The sequence below is a fragment of the Dermacentor silvarum genome, chromosome 10 (assembly GCF_013339745.2).
Source record: "Dermacentor silvarum isolate Dsil-2018 chromosome 10, BIME_Dsil_1.4, whole genome shotgun sequence".
NCBI lineage: Eukaryota > Metazoa > Arthropoda > Arachnida > Ixodida > Ixodidae > Dermacentor > Dermacentor silvarum.
Window position 1 is genome coordinate 106,316,285 of NC_051163.1, and position 25,110 is coordinate 106,341,394.

Sequence of the window (25,110 nt, forward strand, 5' to 3'; positions counted from 1 at the left end):
TTATGTTGTAAATATGGGAAAGCCGGACCCCTCCACCGCCTGAGCCACGTCCGACACTATGACCACATGCACCAGGCAGCTTGAAAGGTTCGCTAAACCTGACTATAGGCAAGCCAACTGTGGAACCGGAGGACATCGACAGCAACGAGTCGGATTTGAATCCCTAAAAGCGAAATGTGTATTTCCCTCTCTCACCTGTAGTCGAGTCCGAACGGCGTACTGCGAGCGCCTCTGTCCCATGGCCCGGCCGAGGAAATGCATCAGCTCGGCGCTGTAGGCTGCGCCCAGCCTGTCACCGTCCTTCCTGTGGACGCCGGAGTAGACGACGTAGTCGCACACGCCGTCGTCAGGGTAGCGAGTCCTCAGCGTTGTCCGCTGACTGTACACGCACACGAGCGGAGAACGCTGGGGCGACGCTGCGAGAGGAGACATAACAAAGGGGCCCTGCTGCACATTTTAAACATAGTACAAACATGGCTTAGTCGCTTGACACCGCTACCATAAGTGTGCTGGTAAAATGATATTCTTGCAAACTCCGCATGAAAGGCTTCTGAGGACTTTAACAATTGAATACTATCGCGTCTCGTTTTCAATTAGTCTTATGCTGGAGTAAGAAGAATGCGTATTGAGCGCATTTATTTATACGTCACCGAATACATAATGATTATCCGTATCTTCCGTAGGTCGAGGTGAGGAGGCTGAAATACGGTCTAGAACAAACTGCCCGTTACACTGGCGATTCAAAACAGGAGTTTATGGAAGTGATACGTGTACTAAGCAGTCATGAAAATCTTTAAATTTCAGCAGTTAACTTGTTGTTTCGTGGTGATGCATGCTGAAATGGCATTAGTGAATTTGACATATAATGGTGGCAGAAGTCTCTTTTGCCATGCCATAATAAGTTATTTGTCATTTTATTTGAAATGCATACATATTTGATTTTCCAACTGTCTCTAACCTGTATTATACGTTTTCAGAGAAAAACTTTTCTCATAAATCTATTATTAGTAAAACTAACAAGATGAAACTTAAGCATTTTATAGTGTGTGATAGATCATTTTTATTTTGTTTCTATTTTATCAAAATTCTGTTTAGGTATTTTTCTGTGCACATGTGCACAAGGGTGCGAATGTATGATCTCGTGTGCAAAAATGGAGCTTCGTACGAAATAGCTTATGTTGGATCCACATAAAGCAGACATTGCGAAAAGCAAGAGTGATTTTTTAATAATTAAGCAAACAAAATTATTCAGTACGGCCACTATCAATAACTTTGTCGAGAAATTTTCAAATATCCACATAGACAAAATTGCCGAAAGCCTTATTAGGACATAAAAACTTGGAATATACACATTTTTGCATAAGCGCAAAATTTAGTTACGGTTTTCCACCATTTTGGCTATGTGCCTCTTGGAAAAGCATTAGACAATTTTCTAAAAGACGCAGTTGAGATATGTTATTATTTATGAAAGAGAAAAAAGTATATTTTTAGTTTTCTTGCAATTTCTTCTCTACGTGGAATAATCCAGCTTTTTTTATAGCCCTCCATTAGTCATGATATGAAGCTGCAAACTTGCGCAAGGGGCCATACTTTCTAAACATTGACGCGGTACAGGAACATTACCAAATATGTGCTCATATATAAAAAAGTACCAAAAATTGGAGAGTGCGCTCTGTTTATTACATTAATTTCAGCTGGTTAGCCTTATTGTATAAAAATAGATTTCTAAAACGCATCTCTGGGTACCTGTTGAGTGCCACAAAAATCAAAGGTTCTCGCAGAGCTCCATTTACCTACCCAAGAAAGTACGCGCAAGAACAGCCACTGCTGTAGCTATGTTCGTACAGCCTCGGGCGATAAATAGCAAAGAACGGAAGGTGTGGGTTGCGCTCTCACTAGCTGCAAGGTTACTTTTCGCCTGCTTTGATTTGTCTGTTCCCTTAGAATTATTTAGACATTCGGTTTAAACAAGACATTCGTAATTCCATTGATTTTCTTGGCTAAAATGTATCTTGTCATTACAATGTTGTATCTTAATTTTACAGATAATTAGTGAAGCTAATTTTGGTATTGTCAAGCCGTAGAAGAATGGCTTTTTCTCCGCTCTCCTATTTTAACCCTGTGAAATGGTAAAAATCAAGATTTGATGTGATTGATTGATGCGTGCGTGTGTGCGTGCTTGTTTATGTATAAAACGGCCAGACTTTTCCCTGTTTTTGAATAACACTAGTAAAGGACACTCGTTTGGTTTGTATCCTAGCGATAAGAACATGTTTTCTTAGTGCTCACAGTCATTAATGAATATTATAACTATTTACATGTTAGTCAACCCACTTTGTCTCTACACTTATCAGCGATCGGTGGTTTTGGGGTGGCCTAGGCGAACCTAAGCCAATGTAAATTCATGCACATTGAAAACACAGCTTTGCTTCTGTGGAACTAAAATGCATCATAAATACTAAAACTTTGCCGCGAAGTAAAAATAAGCTACACCATGTAGGCGGCATTCTTACGTGTACATTTACGAATGAAAAGATGTTGCGGTGGATAGGCGGAAGATGCCGCTTAGCCGACAATCCTACGTCCTTGAGTCCTTGAGTTGTTTCGTAATAGTAATAGATAGTTGAACGTACTGGGCGCCAATACATCCTATTCTAAAATTTCGCCGACTGTGCTGAAAGCATTCTGCTTTCATAAGCTAAAATTTCGAAATCGCGTTTATTTTGTCCGTGCTGTTTTATCCGCGTCTTTGTGTCTATTTTTTTCTTGAAAGTGAATTTTTGGAAACAAGACACACACAGATGTTCCACAATTTAACTTTTACAAAGAGCATTCAGTCCCGTATAAACCCTTCAACAAGGCCAAAATCAGCCTACGTGCTAAATGCCATACACATATGGGCCATAGTGATAACCAAAATCGCAGTATACAGGCTAAGGAAACCACGGGTTGTAGTTATGGCAGGGAAACCAGTGAATTGTATCATCGCTGTGCCTTGAACGCTTGTACATTATGCCCTAATTATTTCAAGCGAAAGCTGCCGTTTATGAAAATGTTGCCAATGACAGTTATGTTTTTCATATATTGCGGTGCTCAAGCATCTACTAGGGGCCCCTTACTCACCCTTAGGAAGAGGTGTTGACGTGGCTGGATTGTCGCGCTTTGACTGGTCGTAGCCTGCGGCAAAATGAAATGTCGCTTTTTGTAAGACGAGATCACCGTACCTGAAACAAGCCTTTAAGACCTTGATGTGAACAACCCAAATGTATGTAGGTGCGCTGTAGGCTCACTGCAATCTAGGTTGAAGACAAAAGGCTGAGATGTTTGGCGTTACATACTGGAACCGTCATATGACTAGAATGTTGTTCTAGCAATACCGGCAACCAGCTTTGCAGATGTCCAGACCATGGAAGCATGCACTTAGGAATGGAACCGCTTGGCATTTTCAGCTGGCTGATGTGCTACTATCAGGCGGACACATAGCTACTTCATCTTTTCGAATTGCTGGAAAACGCGGGCGCCGCATCAGGTTGCACTTTTGTCGTGGCCCTTACCAGATGGAGAAACATCAGCAGACTTCAGTGATTACTGCAGTCTTGAACACATCTACAGCGACAGCATTTACTGCCCGGATTCCGTCAAGCGCCATAACCTTTGTGCAATACTCCTACAGTCCTCTGCAAATTTTCTCAAATGAATTCAAAGACATCTTCGTGACGTTCACGACGGCGCCACCACGAGAACGATAATTCGCTTTGTGACAAACATGGTAGCGATGAAATGTAATCGCGAGGTGAACGCTGAAAATCCGATTATAGTTCTGACACGTTTCACGACAGCGCTTGGCTCGTCGTGCCAGCTGTCGGAGTACTGAACATTCTGGAGGCATCACCAGGGAACCCATAATAGGAAAGCATGCAGCTAAACCATCGCGTCAGCTATACGTTCTACGACAGACGTGCTTCCTTCTTCTGTATGTTGTGTCTGAAAGCACCACAGTTCTGCGCCTAGATGCCATTGCGGCACTACAAATGAAGATTGGAGGTACATCGCTTCAGTTTCTTGTATTGACTCCTAGTACTCCTGTATTGCCATCTGAGAGCTACGTTCAGAGAACGAACACCTGTTTGACAAACAGCGTGAATTTGGCAATGGATTCAAACACAAGGTTAAGGTTCGCGAGTCGAGCCGAGCCGAACTGTGGTCCATGATCGGGAACAATCTAATTGGGGTAGGCTTCACGAGCAAGCACTTGTACCAGGAAATTCATAACCGTCGTTGTAGAAACTTGTCTTGAAAATTAACTTCCGGCCATTTTCTGTGATAATCAATAAGCGTCACTGCATAACGACAATCGATGAGAGCTTGCTATTGGACCCTTTGTGCGACGTGTGTGGGAGAGACGTGCAATTATTCGCAACTCTAATAAGGGTGTGACGAAGAGCGACGTTTTTGGCGAATAAGAGGTCAACGATCGCGGTCAAGATGTTATCGCCATCGGGAATGGGAGATCAAGACCGCAAGTTCACATACATAATGGCTTGAGGAGGTAGACGAATGTAATTCACTGAGCACAAGCGCGGTTGGCGTGTAGTAGGAGCGTCAAGGTAGCACGGTAGGTCTAGCTGAAGCAAGCCGGTTCCACAAGCAATAAGGGCAGAATGGGCAGACAGAAAATCCATACCGAGGATGAGGTCATGGGAGCATTTCTCGAGCACGGCAAGTAGTATGCTTGTGGATCGGTCAGCAACACTTATTCGCGCGGAGCACATCCCTAGCACGGGAAACCTTCTAAAGGCGGCGAGGACGCTCCGAATTCATCGCTGATATCTGAGCCCCAGTATCCACTAGAGTGACAACATGTGCGTAATCCAGTTTAACGTCTATCAGGTTCCGTCTGGTCTGCAGTGTGGTCAGAGGATTTGGCAGGCGGGTTGTTGATGCAGCATCACGTGATCTCTGGGAGCTGCATCGTCTAGTTTTCGCGAGGGAGTCGTTCAATCAGCGACGTAGCGTGGTGGAATTGGGGCGAGCGAGATGATTGGCGACGCGACAACGGCGAACGGGCCTGGTGACCACGTGGGGATGGCGAACGACGATGCGGCATGGGGGGAGCGTCTTCAGCGGTGATTTGGGGATGCTCGTGGTAGGGCTGAAATCGGCCATTATCCATGTCGGGGCGACGGTTGTTTCCATAGGGAGCCTGATAACAATACCACCGGCTGTTACAATGGCGGGCCACGTGTCCAATACGACGGCAGTTAAAGCAAATGGGATGGTCATCAGCAGTCCTCCATTTGGCTGGACTGCGAATACGGAACGGTGGCCTTTGACATTGGGCGTGCGAAAGTGAGGGACGGCGGTTGATCGGCTGGGAAGAAGCTTCGGCGCACACAAAGTCCAGGCCAGCATTGCAGAGCTCCTGATGAACGATAGCTTGGACTAGTGGCACCATCTGGGAGCTATGGTCACAGGTACGGTCGCACGTAAAAGCTGGAGATGCAGCGTCAAGTTCACGTCGGATGATCTTCTTCCCGTGTTCCACGGTGAGCGGCGCCGACGGCTCAGGTACGTCTCCGCAGGACCACGTGGCTGCCGTGTTCGGAAGTCGAGAGAAATTATGGGCAATGCGTCGACTTTTGGCGGCCTCAAACCGCTTGTACTCTTGGATGATGGCAGACTGGTGTCGCAGTCTTTGCAGATTAGCAGGTTGAAGGCATCATCTGCTATGCCCTTTAACACGTGGCCTACTTTCTCAGACTCCGTCATGCCTTCATCGGCTTTGCGGCAAAGAGCAAGCATGTCCTGTATATAAGTCAGGTAGGACTCTGCCGCTGTCTGCGCACGAGATACCAGCTTCTTCTTTGCTGCTGCCTTTCTACCTGTGGACTTGCCGAACAGAGAGCGCATCTTTTCCTTGTATGCATCCGAGCTCCCAATTTAGTCTTCATTATTTTGAAACCATACCTTCGCGGTTCCTTTGAGGTAATATAATATGTTTGCCAACATGATCGTCGCATCCCAGTGATTATTCTTACTTGCACGCTCGTACAGGGGTTGCTAGTCCTCGATGTCGACGTTGTCAGTCCCGCAGAATGTGCCTGGGGCTTTTAGCTGAGCCAGGACGACCGTTGTCGTTGCAGCCGCCTCGGTGGGCGCAGACACCTCTTCCGCCATCGTGAATAAAGCCAAACGTCGGTCGCTGTGTAGCTCCGTTGTACCGTGTAGGCACCCCGCACCTCCACCAAAATGCCACGGAGATGAGAGTAGCAAAAAGGGATAGGAAAATTATATTTACAAGATATATGCAGATAGAGACGGCTGCAGGCAAGACGACAGAACAACAACGCGAGCGCTATCCAGATCGTCTTCTTCACCGTCTATCGGGCCTGACGCATTCTTCCATGCTCGGCGTAGCGCGTTCACAATATCAATACCAATCTTCTCCCAAGGTTTGTCAGGGAAAGCTACTGGCTGCATAAGTGCTGCAGCTGGCCACGCGGAGTTATCGCAGGACTGACAACCAAGCCAGGTTTTAGGCAGCTGTTCAACGTGCTAATACATTAGAGGCCACCAGTACAACTCTCGGAGTCGACTTTTCGTACGACTGATCCCAGGATGGGATTCGTGTAACTTCCATCAAACGACGAGCAAGGATACTCAATTGGAGCCACTATCCTGTAACCACGGCAAAATAAGCTGAGTACAATTGACCGTTCTGCACGTAGATGAAAATATGGCATTAGCTCCGCTTCTAGGTCTCTTTTATGAGCCCACGATAATGAAGTAAATTCCATAACTTTTGCGTTTCAGTTGCACTCACTGTTAGGAGTTCTGTGATCATTAAAATCGTAGAAAGATGGCAAACAAACTTATCTTCGACAACAATCTCAGTAGGTTCTCCTTGCAAATGTAGTCGAGAGAGCACATGAGCCACCACGTTGTCACTTGCCTTGCGATACTCTATGGTGTAGTTGTAACAATGTAGGTGCGCTCGCCAACGCGAAATACGCATGGGCCAATGTCCAGTACCTCTTGTTGACAACAAAGTGACGATATGCACTATGGTAAGTTCGCAAGACAAAGGGACGACCCCAAGAACACGTGGCATGCACATGTTCACATTGCACATGTGAACATGTGCGATGTTCACAGGCCCAAAAGCTTGCAAAGGCTTCCCGTTCACCTGCAGAATATATACGTTCTTGTGGGCTCAATGTGCGTCACCCTCGACCACAAACCTACCGCTATATTTCCCCTGTGGCACAAGCGAGACTGTGCCATTTGCTGCCATTCTTTCCTCGTGCAAATTAACCATCTGAGACGCTGTGTCAGACTACACCCTGCGCCTTAGGATTCGACTTACTTTCCCCAGTGCCTCCCTTGTAGCAGCTAACGCAACAAGAACACTGTGTGACATTCGATATACCGTCTTCCGGATCGGCTCAGATTGTTACAGAACAGGTTGTAGCGTTTCTTTGTCACAGTGAAACAGCCTTTATGTCATTGCCGTCATGCTATTGTGATTGCCTACGTGTTTCTGTTTTCACACATGGACTCGCATCACACACACAATTGCTTGCTTTACGTAGACACGTTTGACCATGTGGTATCTCTCTGAAGAAGGTGCAAGAGAGAACGTGCCTAAAACCGTGAATTTTCAAGACGGTAATATAGCGTTAGCCCATTACACAAGCTTTTGTACACAGACAATGGTAATGCGACAAGTAGGAAGTAGGAAGCGAAACACACAATAATTCAGCCATGACAGGATACTACTAAGCTGGGTCTCCGACTGTGTTCCTTAAAAAACTAAAATAGTTTATGCGGATGGTCATGCACCGTACAATTCAATGTTATGTAAAGCGTTTGCAGGTAGTTTCCTGTCGAGCATCGTTTGGGGTTTGGCAAGGTGGTAAGAGGTGGACCAACGCGTTTGGGCAAGGCGAGCAGCTGTGTGTGCGACTTTGATGTGTATGTAAGAACCACATCAAGACGACGACAATGACAAATATTGTGCGGCGTTGATGGCTTGATTTATACTGCAGCCGTTCGACGAAGTTTGCAACGTACCATTTGTCGGCTTCTACATAGGTGCTGCGCAGGGCCGCAAAACACAGATTGTGACGCCATCACCGGCTGCTTGTTACACAACGGTACGTATTACTATGTATATCATAAGGACTATCTGTTACGGTAAAACGATGCCGAAATTTGTACTACGGAGAAAAAAAAAGTTACAACTTGTTCGACCTGGGCCAAACATGAAGGCAGTATATTATAGCACATCTTCTGCGTAGAGTTATTATAGAGTTACATGCTTCTGTGAAGCCTCAGCTGCGACGATGACAACACAGGGGAATGTGGGCTGATCCCGAAAGTCGGAAGGTTCATTCTAACGCAGAATCTCAAAGCGCCAGCTGTCCCGATGGACGAACGCGAGAACTTCGAACCTGACACATGCGGTAAAAATCTTAGAGGTAGTTGGTTCTTGCATGACAGAAGTATGCGTGAGATTCTGGCCCTTTATAATAAAGGATCGTGGTGTGCTGGAAAGGACATCGGACTGCTGTGCTGGAAGTCAGGCGTTGGATTCCAAGGGCTGCCACAGATTTCATTTTATTAAATCGGCTCAGAACTAGGCGAGACATGAAACTACCTTCCTACTAAACCCAAAGTGGTTAGAATGAGGCAAAGAATGATTGGCATTTTAAAGGAAAACATCTCATCTCTATCTTAGTGAGGGGCAAGTTCTTCAGATGTTTAGAGTTTCTCAAAAAATGTTTTTGTGGAGCTATTCCTTCAGATCACTGGAACTGGCTAGTGTATAATATATCACCGGTTGCTACTGCTCATTATTTTGCCGTTGCCTCTTGTTTCCATTTAGAACGACCCGTGAAAGCAGTGACTATGAAGGGTGCGCTTTCAAGACAGATTTACATTTTGGAGTGAGCATGCATAAGAAAACGTTGGTATACACACAGCTCTCGAATTGCTCTTGGCGAGTAAAGTTAGTGGCCATGAAAGAGACGAGGTCTTTGATCACGTGCAGGATGTGGTACGGCCCATTTCCGCACTTGTTGTTTGTGTCTGCCATCTCCAGGTTGTAGGCAGCGACGCCGTACTTGTGCTCCAGCATGCCTTGTTTGCAGTAGCACAGCTGCCGAAACATAAGAACAGACGGTGAAAGGCATCATGATTGCCTGATGCATCTACAAGGCGACCGTTACACTTGTAGGATCTGCGTGTTTCTACTTCTCTCTACATGTTTATTTCGCGTAAGAATGTTTTCTATATCGCTTTATATTTTAAGGAGGTAAGTATGCGGAAACGCTAATCATGCTAAATGCGCTGCTTCTACTCTGCCTTTCCCACCTGCTTCGAACTTCTGCCCTGTGCCATAATAAATATATAAAAATAAAGATTCGAATTAGTCCTAGAGCAGAAAGAAGTGAAAGGGAGAAGTAATAAACAAAAAGAAACATCATCCGCATTTTCGCCAATATAACTGATTTTGTACTACGCGGAACAGTTTGGCTGGCATAGGCGAACAACACCTTGAAGAAATACTTCTTTTTCCACTCCCGAGCAGCAACGAATGTTTAATGGTGCATTCAACTGGTTGCGTCTCCGCGCTCCAGAGCACTCTGTCAGAGCGCCAAGCATTCGACGTGTCGAAATCGGGGACCTGCGGTTGCATTGCACCCGTCCATGTCGATCGCCCTCCTCGGGTCTCAGAGCGCGCTTTGACTTCAAATTTCGGGAATGCCTTCGAGATGTGGCCAATGCACGTTGAAGTGACTACACCTCCTTTTTTTATCACACCGTCACTACCACTGCGTCAGTCAAGCGGACTTGTGCTGCACCTCGTTCCTGTGTCTGCTCAGAGATGGCTCTGGTGTGCTCTCCTTCTCTTGCACGCTCCAAGTGCGTCACAATTAGCATGTGTGGGAGTGCTCTAGCTAGAATTCCAAGTCAGCACCGTAATGCCCAATAAATACCAAAGGGGAGGCGTAACCAGTGCGAATGTACTTTAACATCAACCTTGGGGGATGCAAAAATTTCAAAACACATTGTCGCAACTAATAACAGTGGTAAAAAAAAAAGTTTTGGTGGAGGTGTTGTTCCGAGAAGCAGACTTGTTTTCGTCACGGCAGCAAATTCTCGCCAACCGAATGCCACCCTGAGCTGTGTGAATCGGCTGAAGAATGAAGTCGCGCGCAAGTCAACGCCGCCTGGTTTTGGCTATGGTATTATTCTTACGCTATTTTGCAAGAAGTGTAAGGTAATATTATTTCGTAATTTTCTAACCCCTTACCTTGTACAGAAGTGATTTTGCGTCGTCGTAGACAAACAGTCTTTGCAGCTTCTTTTGGGTGAAGATGTTCGCGTGAAGATTCGGGTCGTAGACTGGGGAGTTCTGACTGTCACACTGCTGCATAAAATAAAATAAATCACCATCCTGCAGTATTTGTTCAATTTTAACCGATACAGAAAACCACAATCATAAAAGTCGGCATATATATCTTAGGACAAAGGAATGTCCACTGACGTGAGTAGGGGCACGCGTGAACGAAACCAAATTGCAATCGCTCCTGCAACGTTAGGCCTATTACTTCAGGAGCGGCACTTTCGAATGTTCGGGTACCAGCGTTTCGAGCTTCGCACTGGAAGAACGACGAGCATGAAGGAGTGCCTCTGTCTGGAAACAAGTAAGGGAAGTTCTGGTCACGCAGTCTAGCATGACGGTTACATATACTGGAAACAACGACAGCTATGTTTCAGCAATTTCTGAATCTTGCTGATTTTGTTGCATACAGCCATTTTTATATGCGTAGATGCCCCTCATTTGTCGGTTCGGTCTTATATTTTTAATCCCAGCGAAAGAACCAAACAGAAAACACACCTTGTTTCATGCCGGCATATCTGATACACCGTCAGAGCCCAATTCAATTTTTTTTTCAGCGAGTGGAACATACTCTGCAAACATCATGAAAATTTAGCGAAATGCGGACTCTCGTTATTTTTATTTCAAGCTTTCGTTTCCGTGCAGTTTTTTTTTCTTCATACTCGTTGTTATCCTTGACGTTTAGGTCCCATGGAGTCATGATAGCTAAAATGCGTTCATTAGTGATACGCTTCTCAGTGAGGATGCCAGTTAGCGGGGGTTCTTGACCAGTAATGAAGTAAACTTTCATATTTATTTTCCATTCCATCAAATTTGTTTTTCATTGAAACATCTCAAACAATAATAACAGCTTCAAAAGCAACTCATGGTAGCCTTCATAACCTCACACTTCTTTCTTTTTAGTTTCTTTGCGATGCTTTGCTGCATCTCGCATTCATTGACTCACCTCGCTGACGCTGCCGTGCTGGTCGTCTGGCATTTTGTCGCAATCTTGGAGCAACGAGTAGTTGTCGGTCTGCTCGCCGTTGGTGTTCCTGATGAGAGGCTTGTACCAGCGGCCGTACAGGGCCACTGACACAGACATTGTCGTGTTGATGCCTTGCATTGCCATCTGGCGGACAGAGTCGTGGCCGGTCCACTGCGCGGAAAGAAAGAGTTATGCGGGAGCCGCGGCCTCCTTTGAGGTGAAGTATAAGGAGCTTGGAGTTGCCTGAGCAAAGCACAAGTAAGCGAAAAAAAAACAGTGCATGAAAAGCAAGCGTGTAATCTGATGAACAGGTTATGACGTTATGACTTTCTGCAATCAACGTTAGTTGTCAAATTTTTCGCACTTCTCTGACATCGTCGGAAGGTTTAAATTTCTGTCTTGCTATATGATCGATGAGTTTTCGCGTGTATCGTGTGCTAATGCCTATGTGGCCAACTACAGTGCGCCTTAGCAATACTCGCTTCTCCAAGACTCGCCCTTGCGCTTTCACACATTATATTTTTTATTCAATATACACGATATGCGAAAGAGATATAAAATCCGTCAAACTCTGGATTTCAGAAGCTTACAATACGAAAACAACAGCTGCGTGCGTCATATCAACATTCACCTTAAATATTCGGCACCTAGCCGATAATATAATCTTGTTAACCACTTCGATGCTTGGAATGTTAAGCGTCGCGTACACATTTATATCTCTGTTAGTAAGCACGTTAGACATTCATTAGCACGCTATCCTCAGAAGTCACTGAAGGCATCACTGATTATAAGCCTTCAGCATCCTTTCAAAAGTCTACAAGCTGTATTCTTTCATATTTGTGATAGAGTGGCTCAGAGCTGCCTTAATAGCGCTTTCCATGCCCCAGACCCTTACCTTTGTCACGACCAACTAAGTATTGGTCAATACATAAACCCTCACCAAGCTTTGGCTGTAGGTCAGCGTCGGAGGCGTGTAGATGTAGGTCGGAGGTAACACTTTGCACCCTTCCAATTCGCTATCCTGACCGAAGAGATGAGACTTGGAGATTACGAAATCAGGAATGAACGTCCTTCTGGAAGAGAGAAAAGCGAAATTTAATTTTCGACGCGAATGTACGCTTTCTGCTTTTCAAGAAGGGTCGGATATTGGCTGTAACACAGTTTGACGTGTTATGCAGCTTCGCGATGCTCACTGACGCGAAGTTCAGTCATTAAGCTTAGCAGTTCTTCTGGTGAGAGAAATATTAGCGCTAATGACGATGTTTACAACACGTACATGTAAGCCGTTTTTGTTTCCCTGCGCCATTCTGTGTAGACTGCTCAATGTTTGTCAAGGCGCGCTATACGGCAGTCGCCTAACGCGTGTGCAATATTTACATTCAGCACGACGATAGACACGACGTCCCACACGCGCGAGAAAATATCCGCGAGATTTTTACGTGCCCGCGTTTGGCAACCATGGCACACCGTACCTACTTTTACGTGAATCCGATAAAATAGGCTCGTTTAGGCTTTTTAGGGCGGAAACCGGTCGTTCGACTCGAGTGAACGCTAGCGGGTCGATCGAGCGCGCGTTGAGGAGGGTTCAGTCAACTCTCCTGCAAACCGTGGCCTAACAAGCTTGGCCAAATAGCTGCATGTAAGCGCTTTGGGTTGTGTCAGTTCTACTTCTGAATTGGCCCACTTGCATCGAATTAGTGTGAACGACTCTCTTCACAAACAAATAAACACAAATAAATACACAAAAATTATTTCGACCCATAGCCAGAAGGCTATAGTGTCGGGTCCAATACAGACTATGGTACAAGGGCAAGCAGACATAACAGCAAAGGTTGACTAGATTATATATAAAAGGAAGGAATATACAATGATAGGAAAGAAATAGCAATGGTTCACACAGGCCAAGCAGGAATATCTTAAATGAAAGCTCAAGATTGCCTGTAATTTTTATATCATTAGGAATTCCATTCCAGATTTTGGCACCACTAAATTCGATCAATCTTTGGCGGAACGTGTATAAACGTCCGTCCACACTGAAGGCTGCCCTCGGCGTTCACTTGAGCCTATTTCCGACTACCGTGTTATGTGGCTGTGGCGGACCTGCACAGTGCCATTCTCTTCCGAAACAGTTGCGCACGCATGCTTGTTTCTTGTATCTTCGCATATCATTAACCACGTTCACTGTGCAACATGACATGCCTCACTCAGCGCTAAGTTTCGCTACATCGATGACTCAACGATGATATCGAAAATACTTTTTGACCTTCGACTTTCTCGTTCCGACATTTGTTGCATTTGACTATTGATTTAAGATGTCCCAATAATAGCCTGATTGCTCGACAAGCACTTTGCATGAAGGACAACAAATAGGATTTCGCTTGTACGCATTACTTTGTAAAAACAAATGTCCACTAATCGATTGATTGCAGTTGAATTTACCGGCTTCTTACGTATTCTTGAGCTATGTTGTCTAAATTTTGAGTTCGACGCTGTGCGGCGGAAGTGATGTGAATCCTCATTGTCGCCCGTGCAAGCCATTTTTCCAAATTATTATTCACGCTTACCAGTCTCCTCGTTAATGACTTACTGCAACGAAACTTAACGCTGGTGGTCATACATGAGTAGTAGGTACTACCAACAGAATTTTGACAAAGCTTATTATAGGTGGCAATTTTATACTTTTCTCAATAGTTGTTTTATTATCACCATTTAAATATTACGTAAGAGGTGCGTGTACCTGGAGGCTAGAGAATATGACGTAAATCTTAGCACGTCACCTCTGAGATTTCTTAACGCTCCGCAGGTTGGATCTCAAAGGTCGTGGCCAGTACCTGCACTGGTTCTCAACGTTCTTTGTGATTACCGACTTCCAAAAAGAGTTAATGGTGGTGTTTTCATTTTTTTTCAGTTCCGGGAACCTGAACGCATATTATTTGTAATATTTGCGCTGCGCATCCACTCCACTTCAGATGTAAAATTTTGCAGGAAGGCTGATATGCCTATACCATCGACAGCAGGCTTTTTAAATGGCCTAAAATTTCACCGTGGTCGGCCTTTAGTCGGGACGAAGAGCTATAATTTGAAGCGAAAGCTTCATTACGCTACCTCGGGCTGCGGTCGGCGACTCAATTCCCCTTGAGAGCTAGAGGTCAAACCAAAAGAGAGCATTAAGGCGCGTTTATAGTCCGACGTTATCGGCACTCCGGCGAGCGTCATCAGACGCCGGGCGCGTCGCAGCGCATTGGCCGGCGCGTCCGGTTACGTTGGCGGGGCCAGTACGTCGAAACATCGGTCGAACTATAGCCGCTGTTGTTATCGCCAACGTGACATAACGTGTGCGCGCGTCCACGCTACGTCGGACTAAATTTAGGCCTTTACGGAGCCCTGAAAGGAGACATTGCCGCCATTGCCCAAGTAGAGTTGGGACTGGCTGCGAGTTGCAACCAAGTCTCACTACTTTACTGATCGCCGCAGTGTCTTCATAGGCATAAAAATGATGAATAAACACTGTATTCATTGCAAACATGTCTGTATATCATTGCGAAACCACACCTCGGCCACAGCTCGACAATGAATGGGCCTAGCCAGGGCAGTGAAGCTTTCGCTATCAACCAGGGTTTACCAAAGCTAAACCACACCAATTTTTGTCCTGCAGGACGCGCTGGTCGCATTTCTTTGTTCCTTCGCTGAATATATTTTGAACGAAAGTACACCAGTGTACTTCGCCATAGCGTTCCTTTAGTTATGTAAATATGGCTACTGTAACAGTGCACTAATAACTACAGCGATAGGCATAACGCAGGGTCTTTGTTCTATCGCCCACGTTTGTATACGTTTTCAGTGCGCAGTTAAGTATTAGTCATGACCCAATGCCAACATGACCGTTTATCAACCACATTGAGGTATATCATTACAATGCGGGCCCACTAATTGTTCGAGTTCTGTCAGCACTATACTAAATTCTAGAAATTCTAGAAAGTTCCCAGAAATCTACGCTGTGACATATAATTTGATGTAAATTATTGTGATACTTACTTGAAGATATTAGCAATTGTTGTCAGAGTCCAAGGACCTTCGGATACGAAAGCCAGAACGGTGTAAGCTGGTCGTTGTGGCGTAGCTCTCTTGCTCATGAGGGACGAGATAACCTGTAAACACGGGCGAAAAGAAAAGTTATGCTGTTGAGTGCTGATGAGCCTACTAGAACTGCTTTGCTTGAGTAGAAAGTGGCAAATGGTAACTAATGCATCATGTTGCGCATTGAGAAGTGCGTCACGGGATCCAGCACCTGCGTATCTCGTGCCCAAGTTGCAATAGAGAGGACCGTTATATATAGTCGCATACAGCCCTCTGACAAACTTTTTGAAATTACTGCAGATGCGATCGTATTTGCCTTCGGGCACAGCAGCGATCCATTTATGTATAATTTTCAGGAAACGTCCGACGGTTTCAGGTTGAAAGCATCTTTAAATTTGTGAGCTTCGGTAACGAGAATCTTGCTACAGGCTCCTTGTAACAGGGGGTTCGCGACAGATTTTGCCTCTCTAGGGGAGTCTGGTAATCTTTTCAGAGAAGAGAACAAAAACAAACACTAATCACGTCATCAGTATCAATTTATGGCGAAAATACAAAACCAAAAGCTTGTTATGCTAGCTAAGATTATTTTGAAAAGAAAGCGATATTCTATTCTTTCGTGATCTGCACAACTACAAACCATAACAAAAAGTACGCGCGAACTTTTCATCATATTCCTCATGATGATGATAATTTCTTTTAGCACGTCTCGGGCTTACGGCCGTCACTGCGCGTTATATAGCGCAGCTTGCAACACCGACACCGCGTTCCAATGCCGACACCGCGTTTCAGGAGACCCGCTCCGTGAATGCGTCTCTCTCTCGCTTTCATATATAGCGCGCCAAACCTCTTCACCTCGCTGATCACGAATAAAGCCCCTATATAGGGGCTTTAATCACGAACGCACGAACGCGCCACCTGTGGACGGACGACGACGACGCTCGAACGTAATCATATGCTTCGCATAAATGCATGCTCTGCAGGCGTGGCTGTATTGCCTTGTGGTTACAACGCTCGCTTTGGGAACGAAGGTACGCGGGCTCGAATTCCACCTCAGCAAGAAAGTTTCTTTTCTTTCTTCTCAGTTTCTTGCTACGCACCACAAATTACGGCTGGCTTAAACAGCTTCGCTGTTAGAAAATGATTTCCCTATAAGTAGAGATTTACCTTCAGGATTGTGAGCATTCCTGAGAGATCGCGTTGCTGGAAATAGTAAGCTGGAGTGTTTACGTAGCCAAAGACCGATATTCCGCTGCTCCACAGATTGTTCAGCTGATCTCCAGCTCTTGGTGTTGCCACTGTTTGTTGCAAATTGGTGAAGGTGCTGAAAAAAAAGAAACCAGCTATTTACAGAAACAACACCTTCGCTTCACCTGCTTATTGGTATGACTTTTACTATGAATTTCCTATTGAAGATACACATTATCCCATATTAATAATATATTATCGATATAAATTATACTGTACCACCATACCATCTGACCGTGACGTAATTGATTTTGAAGGGGTCTGCAGTAGAAAGAGTTAATATTCTATCGGTAAAGGCTGGACTACGCTGTATTCTGAAGGAGTAGAAGACTGAAGTTAGCAAGTTTAGAACACACTTTCTGCACAAAAAAGATGTAAGCACAACAAGAAATCCATTTTCGATGTCACACAGACGTAGCAGCGCTGAATTTTCGGCGCGATACTTAAAATACGCAAATTCGTCGTTAATTTTTTTTCATAGTTCATCATCTTTTTGTCCTTTACAGTGAAATTAACGAAAATTGAGTTTTTATATCCAACGTTCTCTGTGAGAACTTATTTAGTGTTTCTTCTTGTATTGCTTCCATTCGTGGTGGGTGCCAATATTAATTTTCGAATGATGGTACCGCGTTTCCAGTAAAAAGTCTGCAGTAACTTCACTGGAATTGTCCAAGTATGCCTAAGCATGCTCACATATTTCAGTTGACCCACCGCCAAATTTCAAGTTGGGCCAAACCTTAATTTCAGTTGTACCACCAAATTTTACTTGGGCCACCCCTAAATTTTAAATTGGCCCACGCCCACGTTTCAGTTGGTCCACCCCTATTATAGGCTTCCCCATGCATTTTTATGGAGCCCTATGCATCCCTAACACGAACAGGGATAATCGATATTCTAGTTGACATTAAACGAAAAAAAAGAAGCTGGGCAAGCCATGTAATGCGTAGGATGGATAACCGGTGAACCATTAGAGTTACAGAATGGATACCAAGAGAAGGGAAGCGAAGTCGAGGACGGCAGAAAACCAGGTGCGATGATGAAGTTAGGAAATTTGCAGGCGCAAGCTGGAATCAGCCAGCGCAAGACAGGGGTAATTGGAGATCGCAGGGAGAGGCCTTCGTCCTGCAGTGGACATAAATATAGGCTGATGATGATGATGCATTCCTATGGGTATGCAGAAATATGATCGTATAGGTACCGTTTATCAATTTTATGTTATTTGTTTCAATTATTACTCAGCGATTATAAAGCTGCCATATCTCTGCATTTATTCTATAATAACGATTGAAGGTCTCAACTTCGCAAATTACGCATTTTTTTGGAGATACAAGGCATTACACTTCTTGCATGACGGACAGAGTTTGCTGGGCTACTCGCCAAAGAATGCTTACCCATTAAAAGTGTCAATGCAAAAGATTCTCCTGCATGATGCCCCTGATGCATCTAGCTGCTTATATGTAAAGCTGTTACTGACACAATATATTTCAGGGAAAAAATCACGCGTTTCGACAACCCAAATAATGCCTTACGAATAATTCCAAACATACTGTTACTGCTTATGAATCCTGCCCATGAAATTCTGATATTAGATATGGCTCGGCACATCATATTCCATCCACATTATTTGTGCTACTTTTTCTTTCTTTTTTCGTTGGCCTTCAGTGCAGTTTTCATAGCTTGTTACTATTTGAATATGGAAGCATGTTAAGCACACCTGTTGCCAACGTATCAGGCCACCCCAGAGGGCTGCCTAAGGAACGTTTAGGGCCTAACCAGACGTACGCGGCGGAACGCGTCCGCACGCGCGCACCGCGTCTGGCGCATTTGACGCCGGGCGCGGAGGCCGCAACGCGTGTGGACGCGTGGCGGCGTCGATGCCTAGCACTGCGAGATTTTCAGAAGCAGCATTCCCCGTCCCCTCTCCCCTTCCTATTCCACATAATAGGCCTTCGAGCCATCCTTCAATAAATACATTTTATCATCATCATTACCAGAAACTAATGGCCCTGCGTGAAGCGACCCCACGTGAACATGGCGAGCCAATGTGACCTCCGGAACGAAGCTGGTTGAACTACTGGGAGTGCCCTAATATCATCCAAATAAAAACGAAGTTGCCTAACTTGGCCGCAAGTCTAACATGAACACGATGACCAAGCAACTTTGCATGGAGGAAGCAAAAAGATAGGAGGCAGGATCACGCAACGCGATTGAAACCAAGAGTGTCGTCCCAACACGTGATGAAAACGTCAGAGCACGGAGGATACGTCAGAGCGTGCGGCTGGATTTAGTTAAAGACCCTGAATTTTCGGCTCTTACTATAGCAAGAATATCTAGGAACTTTAGATTTAGTATTTCCGGGTGATTTTTTTCGATACCCGTTCGCATTTTTCTTCCTGCTACGCCCATTCGAAACCAAACGCCTCGGCAAATCCAGATTCTTGCTCCGTGATCCCGACGCAAGAGGTCACGTGTTGAGCCGACACTGAGCAAGGACGCTAGCGTCACGGAGCGTTCGCTTGCCAAGGCTGGCTGCATGACGTATATTGCTTTCTTCTGACTTTATCCTTCATCCTTGCAACTTTGCACCGCTGCGAAAAAGCGCGCATCATGCCCTCTTCCTGCGTCGGGCGCGACATGACGCCGAGTGCAGCGCGTCGCGTGCTGACGCGTTTCACCGCATGACGTCTGGTTGCACCGTTATACGTTTTCCCGGAAAAAGGTGTCCTTGCGGACTCTCGCGTACCTGTGGTCGAAGCCGACGCCGTACAATGTATTGGACTGGTTTTGCGCTTTTTCAAGAAAAGCCTTGAAGCTCTCCGTGTGTGGGCCGCCTAAAGGATTCTCGTTTTTCTTTTCGATCGAGTCAAACACGATGACGTCACATAGTCCATCTTCGGGAAACGCCATCGTGCGAGTCATTCTGTCTCCAGCTGTGCAGATTAGTGGAGCTGCGGGCTTTTCCTTGGGGACTGAAAATAAAAAATAAGATAATAGACAAGAAATATTGGCTAATTTAGTCCATATAATTACTTGATCAATTAGGATTTCGCCATAACAAGCTTGTCATTAACATAAATCCATAAATTTAAGGACATGTTTACTTGAGGATATATTATTTCGAAATTTTGATATAGTTCGGCACATTACACAAATGATTCACCCAATCCCTTATATTTACTGGCGTACTTGTTTATATGTTTTCCGGGAACCGCCTTCTTGACCCGTTAAAAACAAAGTTATCGCTTAGCGCAAGGCACGCCTGCATGCATCGGAAGGTTCTCAAATGCTATCGCTGGTTCTGTCTATTGTCTATGTTGTCGCGAACGTTGTATAATATCATTAGTATGCGCGACGCCAAGGGTGTTGTACTTTGTGGAAGGTACGCGAGCACGCTGGAGCCTTCGACCAGACACACGTGACCAGCACAATGAGATTTCGACGACCGACGCATGTACACGTCACTATAGTTCTGCCTAAGTGTAACTTCTTTTTGTGGACACAGGTTCGCGTTAGTTTTGTCAGCCGAGATGTCGGTGAACTATAGTTGAAAAACGTATGTAGGGACATTTCTTCTTCGTGAGCAGAAGAAATGTCTGCTCACGAAGACATTTCTGTATATTGTATATTTTTTTCTCGTGCGTTGTAATAGAAATCTGGTGTGCGTCATATGGTTGTATCGCTTCTAAAAAAGTGCATGTTTTAGCATGAATTGACTGTAGCTGCGATGGCTGTAGCGTCCAACAATGCTCTGAGTTTGTTACGCAAAATCTGTCAAAAATAGTGGCATTGGTAAGCGCAAAGTCTTCTTTTAAATTCGTGAAAATAAAAGCAAAGGTCGCTGCACTTTTTCGGCTACACACGGCACCGCACATCGCGCGGTGGAAAATATGTGGTGCGTATAATCTGTGGATGTAATTATTAGGGGGGTAGAACACGTCATGCATATGATGTGGTGTCGTAGTGCTTTAGATTTCTGGCCGATCATGTTCTCTCAAAGATGCGTGCCAATGCAGTGCGCGCCTTATGTATTTATTGGTTGAAGCAAAATATGCCTCTGTTAGTCAGATGAAGGTTGCGGTTTCTTGGGCGAAGTATTGTGGGAAGTAAACACGAGGACAAAGAAACTGCATGAAAAAGCATACAGACGATACGAGAACTTATAGCTATCGCTACTGGCTGATGTTTCTGTGGTCACCAGGTGGCAAGAAATAATACACAGCGTTCGTCTATGGGTTCTTTTATTGTAGGTGTAGTTACAGCTCGCTGTGGTGTGCAGTAGTAGTTTGCACACCTATAAGGGTAAGCGTGACAACCATATAACAAGCGAGAAGCTTCTAGCTTGCACTTATTTTTACAGTGTTGCAGTAGTTTGTTGGCATGTCTGAGCCCACCAAGGCGCAATAGTTCGTTTTGTTTGTTTCAATCTATATATATTATTTGTGATCGATTATTTTCCATATCCTTCAATACAAAGGGGGTTATGCAAAACGCTACAGTGGCGGACTCCGGAAACATTTTGACCATACACACTTAATTCTTTACGGAGCACCCAGAGTGACGTAGTTGCATTTTTTTGTTTGTTTTTCATTCGAGTTTTCTAGAAGTGTGGACACCAGACCAGACTCCCTCCTTAGCGTCTCCACGTCATAGCCACTAAGCCACGGCGGTGGGTAACCGAACTGTTGGAACCTAACTAGAACGGAGCCGAACTGAACTGTTGGAACCAAACGGTTGCAGAGAGTACGTGAGTCTAAGGGGGCAGAATTCCTGAGAGGGCTTCTTGCGATATTTGTTAGTTCTTCTGTTACGTTCTTACTTAGCGATGGATTGTATAGTTGGAAGAGTAATGACTGTGCTAGACCACCGTACAACCATTTCACATTTATAACCCACTAGTTCTTGCAATTTCTGCTGGTAGCAAAAAGTACTGAAAATACCTTCGTCATCTTCTGTTCTTTCTACTGGCACTTGTTCGACACCGCTTACGCCTGAAAGAACAACAAAAATGAAAAAAAAATACTCTTATAGTAACATGCAACTTTTACCCTCTCTTCATTTTTTTAGAACGAATGCAGTGAGAAACAAAGAAACAAAAAAAGCTATAATAAAACTTGTGACTGAATGAATAAATATTTGCTTCACGTAGATTGCACAAGAAACGGCAGTCAGCCACTTGTAGCTTTTTCTACCACATACTGCTGAGTAAAATGTGTATGCGGAAAATTCAGGGGAAGAAGAAGTTTTCGGTTCACCTTTAATAGTAAAAGAATGTCGCAACGCCCAAACGCGAGCATAAAATAAAATTCGGATCAGAGCAACGTTGATATAGTCTACTTATAAAAAAATGCCAACGAATGAAGCTTCCTTGTCCTGAAATTGGGCGATGCTTACATAACGTGCGGTTGTGACAACATTGCTTGCCTCCGCTTTGTACAAAAACGGGACGTAATATTGAGCTATGCAACCTAATTGGCACAATAAATATATTGCCTATATAACATGATCCCCGTAGCTCCCGTGAGCATCCATCCACTGGTGCATCACTATACCTGACGCTCATAGAGTCGGCGATATAAGCGCACATTTGCTTAAGATTGTCACAATATGCACCGCACTGCGCCGTGTAGCATTGTCTAGCTGACGCGAAATTTTATATCCCAGTTTGCACCACAGTCCGCAATTGACACCACCGAGCAGCACGCTATCTCTTCCAGAATTGCATTCAGCTCAACCCCCCCCCCCCCCCCCCCTCCAAGTATCCAGTTACTGTCTTTGGGGCCATTGATACGTTGGACAACGACGAAACGTTGAACTCAGACAATGGCGCCACCTCTAATCCTGACATATAAGTTTCAGACAAACTATGAAAAGGAAGGTGCGTTAACTGAAGGGTAGGGCTCGATGCATATTCAAATGCGTATTTTACAGGCAAGAGCCTTTGAATTCAGGAGGTAGACCTGTACTTGAGGAGGGCCTTGAAATGAAAACTGAATAAGAATTGCAGAACCTATGAACAAGACTGTTTTTTTTTTCTTTTTGCAACGCGCTATTCGGTTTCAAGAAAACGGCAGAGTGCGAGAAATGCTACTTGTTATTTTTTGCCCAACGTTGTGCATCACGGGCTGCGCACACAAAAAAGGAAAGAAATAGAGCATATCGATGAGAAACATTCATTTGCTACGTAATTACTTACAGCTCTTGAATACGCCCGTAGTATTGTACGCAACTTTGAGGAAATCGAGTGTTTTTCTTAGGGTTCGAAGACGGTTGTAGTTTCCATCTCCACAGTCGTTATTAGCATCCGCATACTCCATGTCGAAAGCCGCAATGCCGTACTGGTAGCCGAAAGCATACCTCTTGGCGAAACACAGCTGTGAAGAAAAAAATTAAATAAGCAACACGAATGACTTCTCATGTGGGGACTAATACAGGTGAAAGTATGTAGTGCCATTGTGCTAGAAATATATTTCTATACCTGCTGTTTTCTGCTAATGTACAGAGGAAACGGCAGGGAGAGCAGGAAGGTATAAAGGCTAATGAACGCATCTATTTATTATTTCATTTTGGTGCGCATGTCCTATTCATATGAGCTGAACAAAAAGATAAAACAGAGGTAGTAGCAAGTGCCACCAAACGAAGATAGTCAAATACACAGAAATATAGGAGAACAAGGATGACAATAGCGAACATATACTTTTGTTTGAATGTAGATATATTTTCAAAGTAACTTTGCAATAATCTTGACATTTCAAATAAATAAAAAGGCATTTGAATTTGGAAATAAGGTTCTGTGTTTTCTATGATTGTCAGAAATTATCCTGTATTATTTACTTACTTTTACATTTTTTATTTGTTTGCACGGTGCTCTCGCTTCATTGTCTGCTAGACTTATATCGTTATTAATAAAAGGTTGAGGCTCTTGCTTTGTTTATTTCTTCAAAAACATACATACCAATGCGAATTATGCGAAAGAGCTCGCCAGTACCAGCCTATAAGGTATCACATTCATTTGGTAAATACTATGAGATAAATTTTTGTTGCAAGTCACCGCTCTCAAAATAGTGCTTTATTAAGTCATGTGCAGTACTATTTCGCAGTGCAGACCGTATCGGTCCTGTCCTTGCGCAAAACCTCCGAGTTTTGCGCACCATGTGCGTATGAGATTTACGGAAGAGGACGAGAAGAAGTTTTATGTATTACCAAAATTACAGTTATTTATGCTATCACCGTGTCACTCACAATTACCCAGCCATATTTCTTTAAAAACCGCATTATAGGAAGTTGTAGCTTTCAGCTTCATTGGCTAATGTTACCTTCAATAAAGAGCTCTCTGTTTCTCCTCACTATAACAAGCAATCTCACTCATGTTTCCAGAGATGCAAACACAACGAGACATATAGTTATCAATCAAGTCATTAACGTAAGCAGGGTCGGGACTATCGCTGTTTTGAAGATTTTGCCACAATGACTTGATGTAAGTTTCGTCGATCGTACACGAAGAGACACAAACCTTTCTTTCGCATGTCGTAGGCGGCGTCGTACACAAACACCCTCTCCGAGTGCTTACTGTACACGACTTGAGCGTGGACGCTTTCGTCGTGATGCTTCCCCGTGAAGGAACTGTTTTTGCAAACCTGGAAAGCGAAAACAGGAAGCAGAGGTCACCCGGACAAAATGTGGGCTGTGAAATTAATTGGATATGCTTCGCAAAAGGGATGATGAAACACGAAACACTGATAAATCGATAAATCAATCAGTTTACCAAGTCGACAGAAATATATAGGTAAGAAATTAAAACCATTCTATAAGCAATCGGTTAATAAACAAATCTGTCAGTATATGAATAATGAATCAATCAATCGCTCACCCATTTAGTCTGTTGCTCAACTAATCTATTACTCAAACTTTTTTATGCTTTTTCGCGTTGTTCGCTTCACCGCAAACGTCCCGGTTTTCTACTATCCCCTATATTATCGTCACCCTTCCAAGTTTCACATTGCTTGTTGCGAACACATGTGAGACAGATCTCGCTCTTCTTTTTACAATGTATCCATTGTTAACCGTCCGCCTGCCTGCTGCACCTCCTGAATTTATCACGATCGCATGACTGCGCACGGCGCGCAGAGAGCGAGGGGCTCACCAGAGTTAGGCTGCCGATCTGGTCATCTGGCATGTCAGTACAAGCACTGAGCAAGGAGTAGTTTCCAGGTCGGTCGGTCACTTGCGGGTCCGGGTAGCGTGGCTTGTACCAGCGGCCGGACATGGTCACCGACACGGCCATGCTCGCGTCGAGACCACTTTTGCGTAACCAGTCGCACGCTTTCGTGTGCCGTGCTCTGCGTAGTACGTGCGTTTGAACAGAAAAGATAGACACAAGCGCCATCTTTTAGTTGCGCACTTATTTCGCGCAACT

At 44.5% G+C, this 25,110-nt stretch overlaps 2 protein-coding genes across 2 annotated transcripts in view; both read right to left on the bottom strand.

Annotated features, from left to right (window-relative positions):
• LOC125941090 (uncharacterized) lies at nt 1-24,870 on the bottom strand. Its single transcript, XM_049658022.1, has 13 exons — nt 24,838-24,870; nt 22,891-23,068; nt 21,635-21,685; nt 19,441-19,666; nt 16,617-16,773; nt 15,411-15,523; nt 12,316-12,448; nt 11,355-11,546; nt 10,319-10,435; nt 8,983-9,160; nt 3,124-3,177; nt 196-416; nt 1-102 (listed from the first exon to the last, which is right to left on the bottom strand). Exons 1-13 carry the CDS (start codon nt 24,868-24,870, stop codon nt 1-3), a joined length of 1,755 nt encoding a protein of 584 aa, XP_049513979.1.
• LOC125940486 (uncharacterized) overlaps nt 24,855-25,110 on the bottom strand; it is a 16,333-nt gene continuing 16,077 nt past the window's right edge. Inside the window, exon 6 of the mRNA XM_049656707.1 lies at nt 24,855-25,033. Coding sequence (XP_049512664.1) covers nt 24,872-25,033 — 162 coding nt within the window. The 3' untranslated portion in view covers nt 24,855-24,871. The remainder of the gene's footprint in view (nt 25,034-25,110) is intronic.

Bases quoted from the DNA above. Each gene is read 5' to 3' on its own strand.
- LOC125941090 (XM_049658022.1), bottom strand. From the start codon at position 24,870: ATGCCAGATGACCAGATCGGCAGCCTAACTCTG. The intron at 19,667-21,634 runs GTATTTTCAGTA...TTTTATTTTCAG, and splicing joins AAGAACAGAAGATGACGAAG to TCCCCAAGGAAAAGCCCGCA. The intron at 3,178-8,982 runs GTGTGTATACCA...ATTTTGCCGCAG, and splicing joins CCAAGAGCAATTCGAGAGCT to GCTACGACCAGTCAAAGCGC.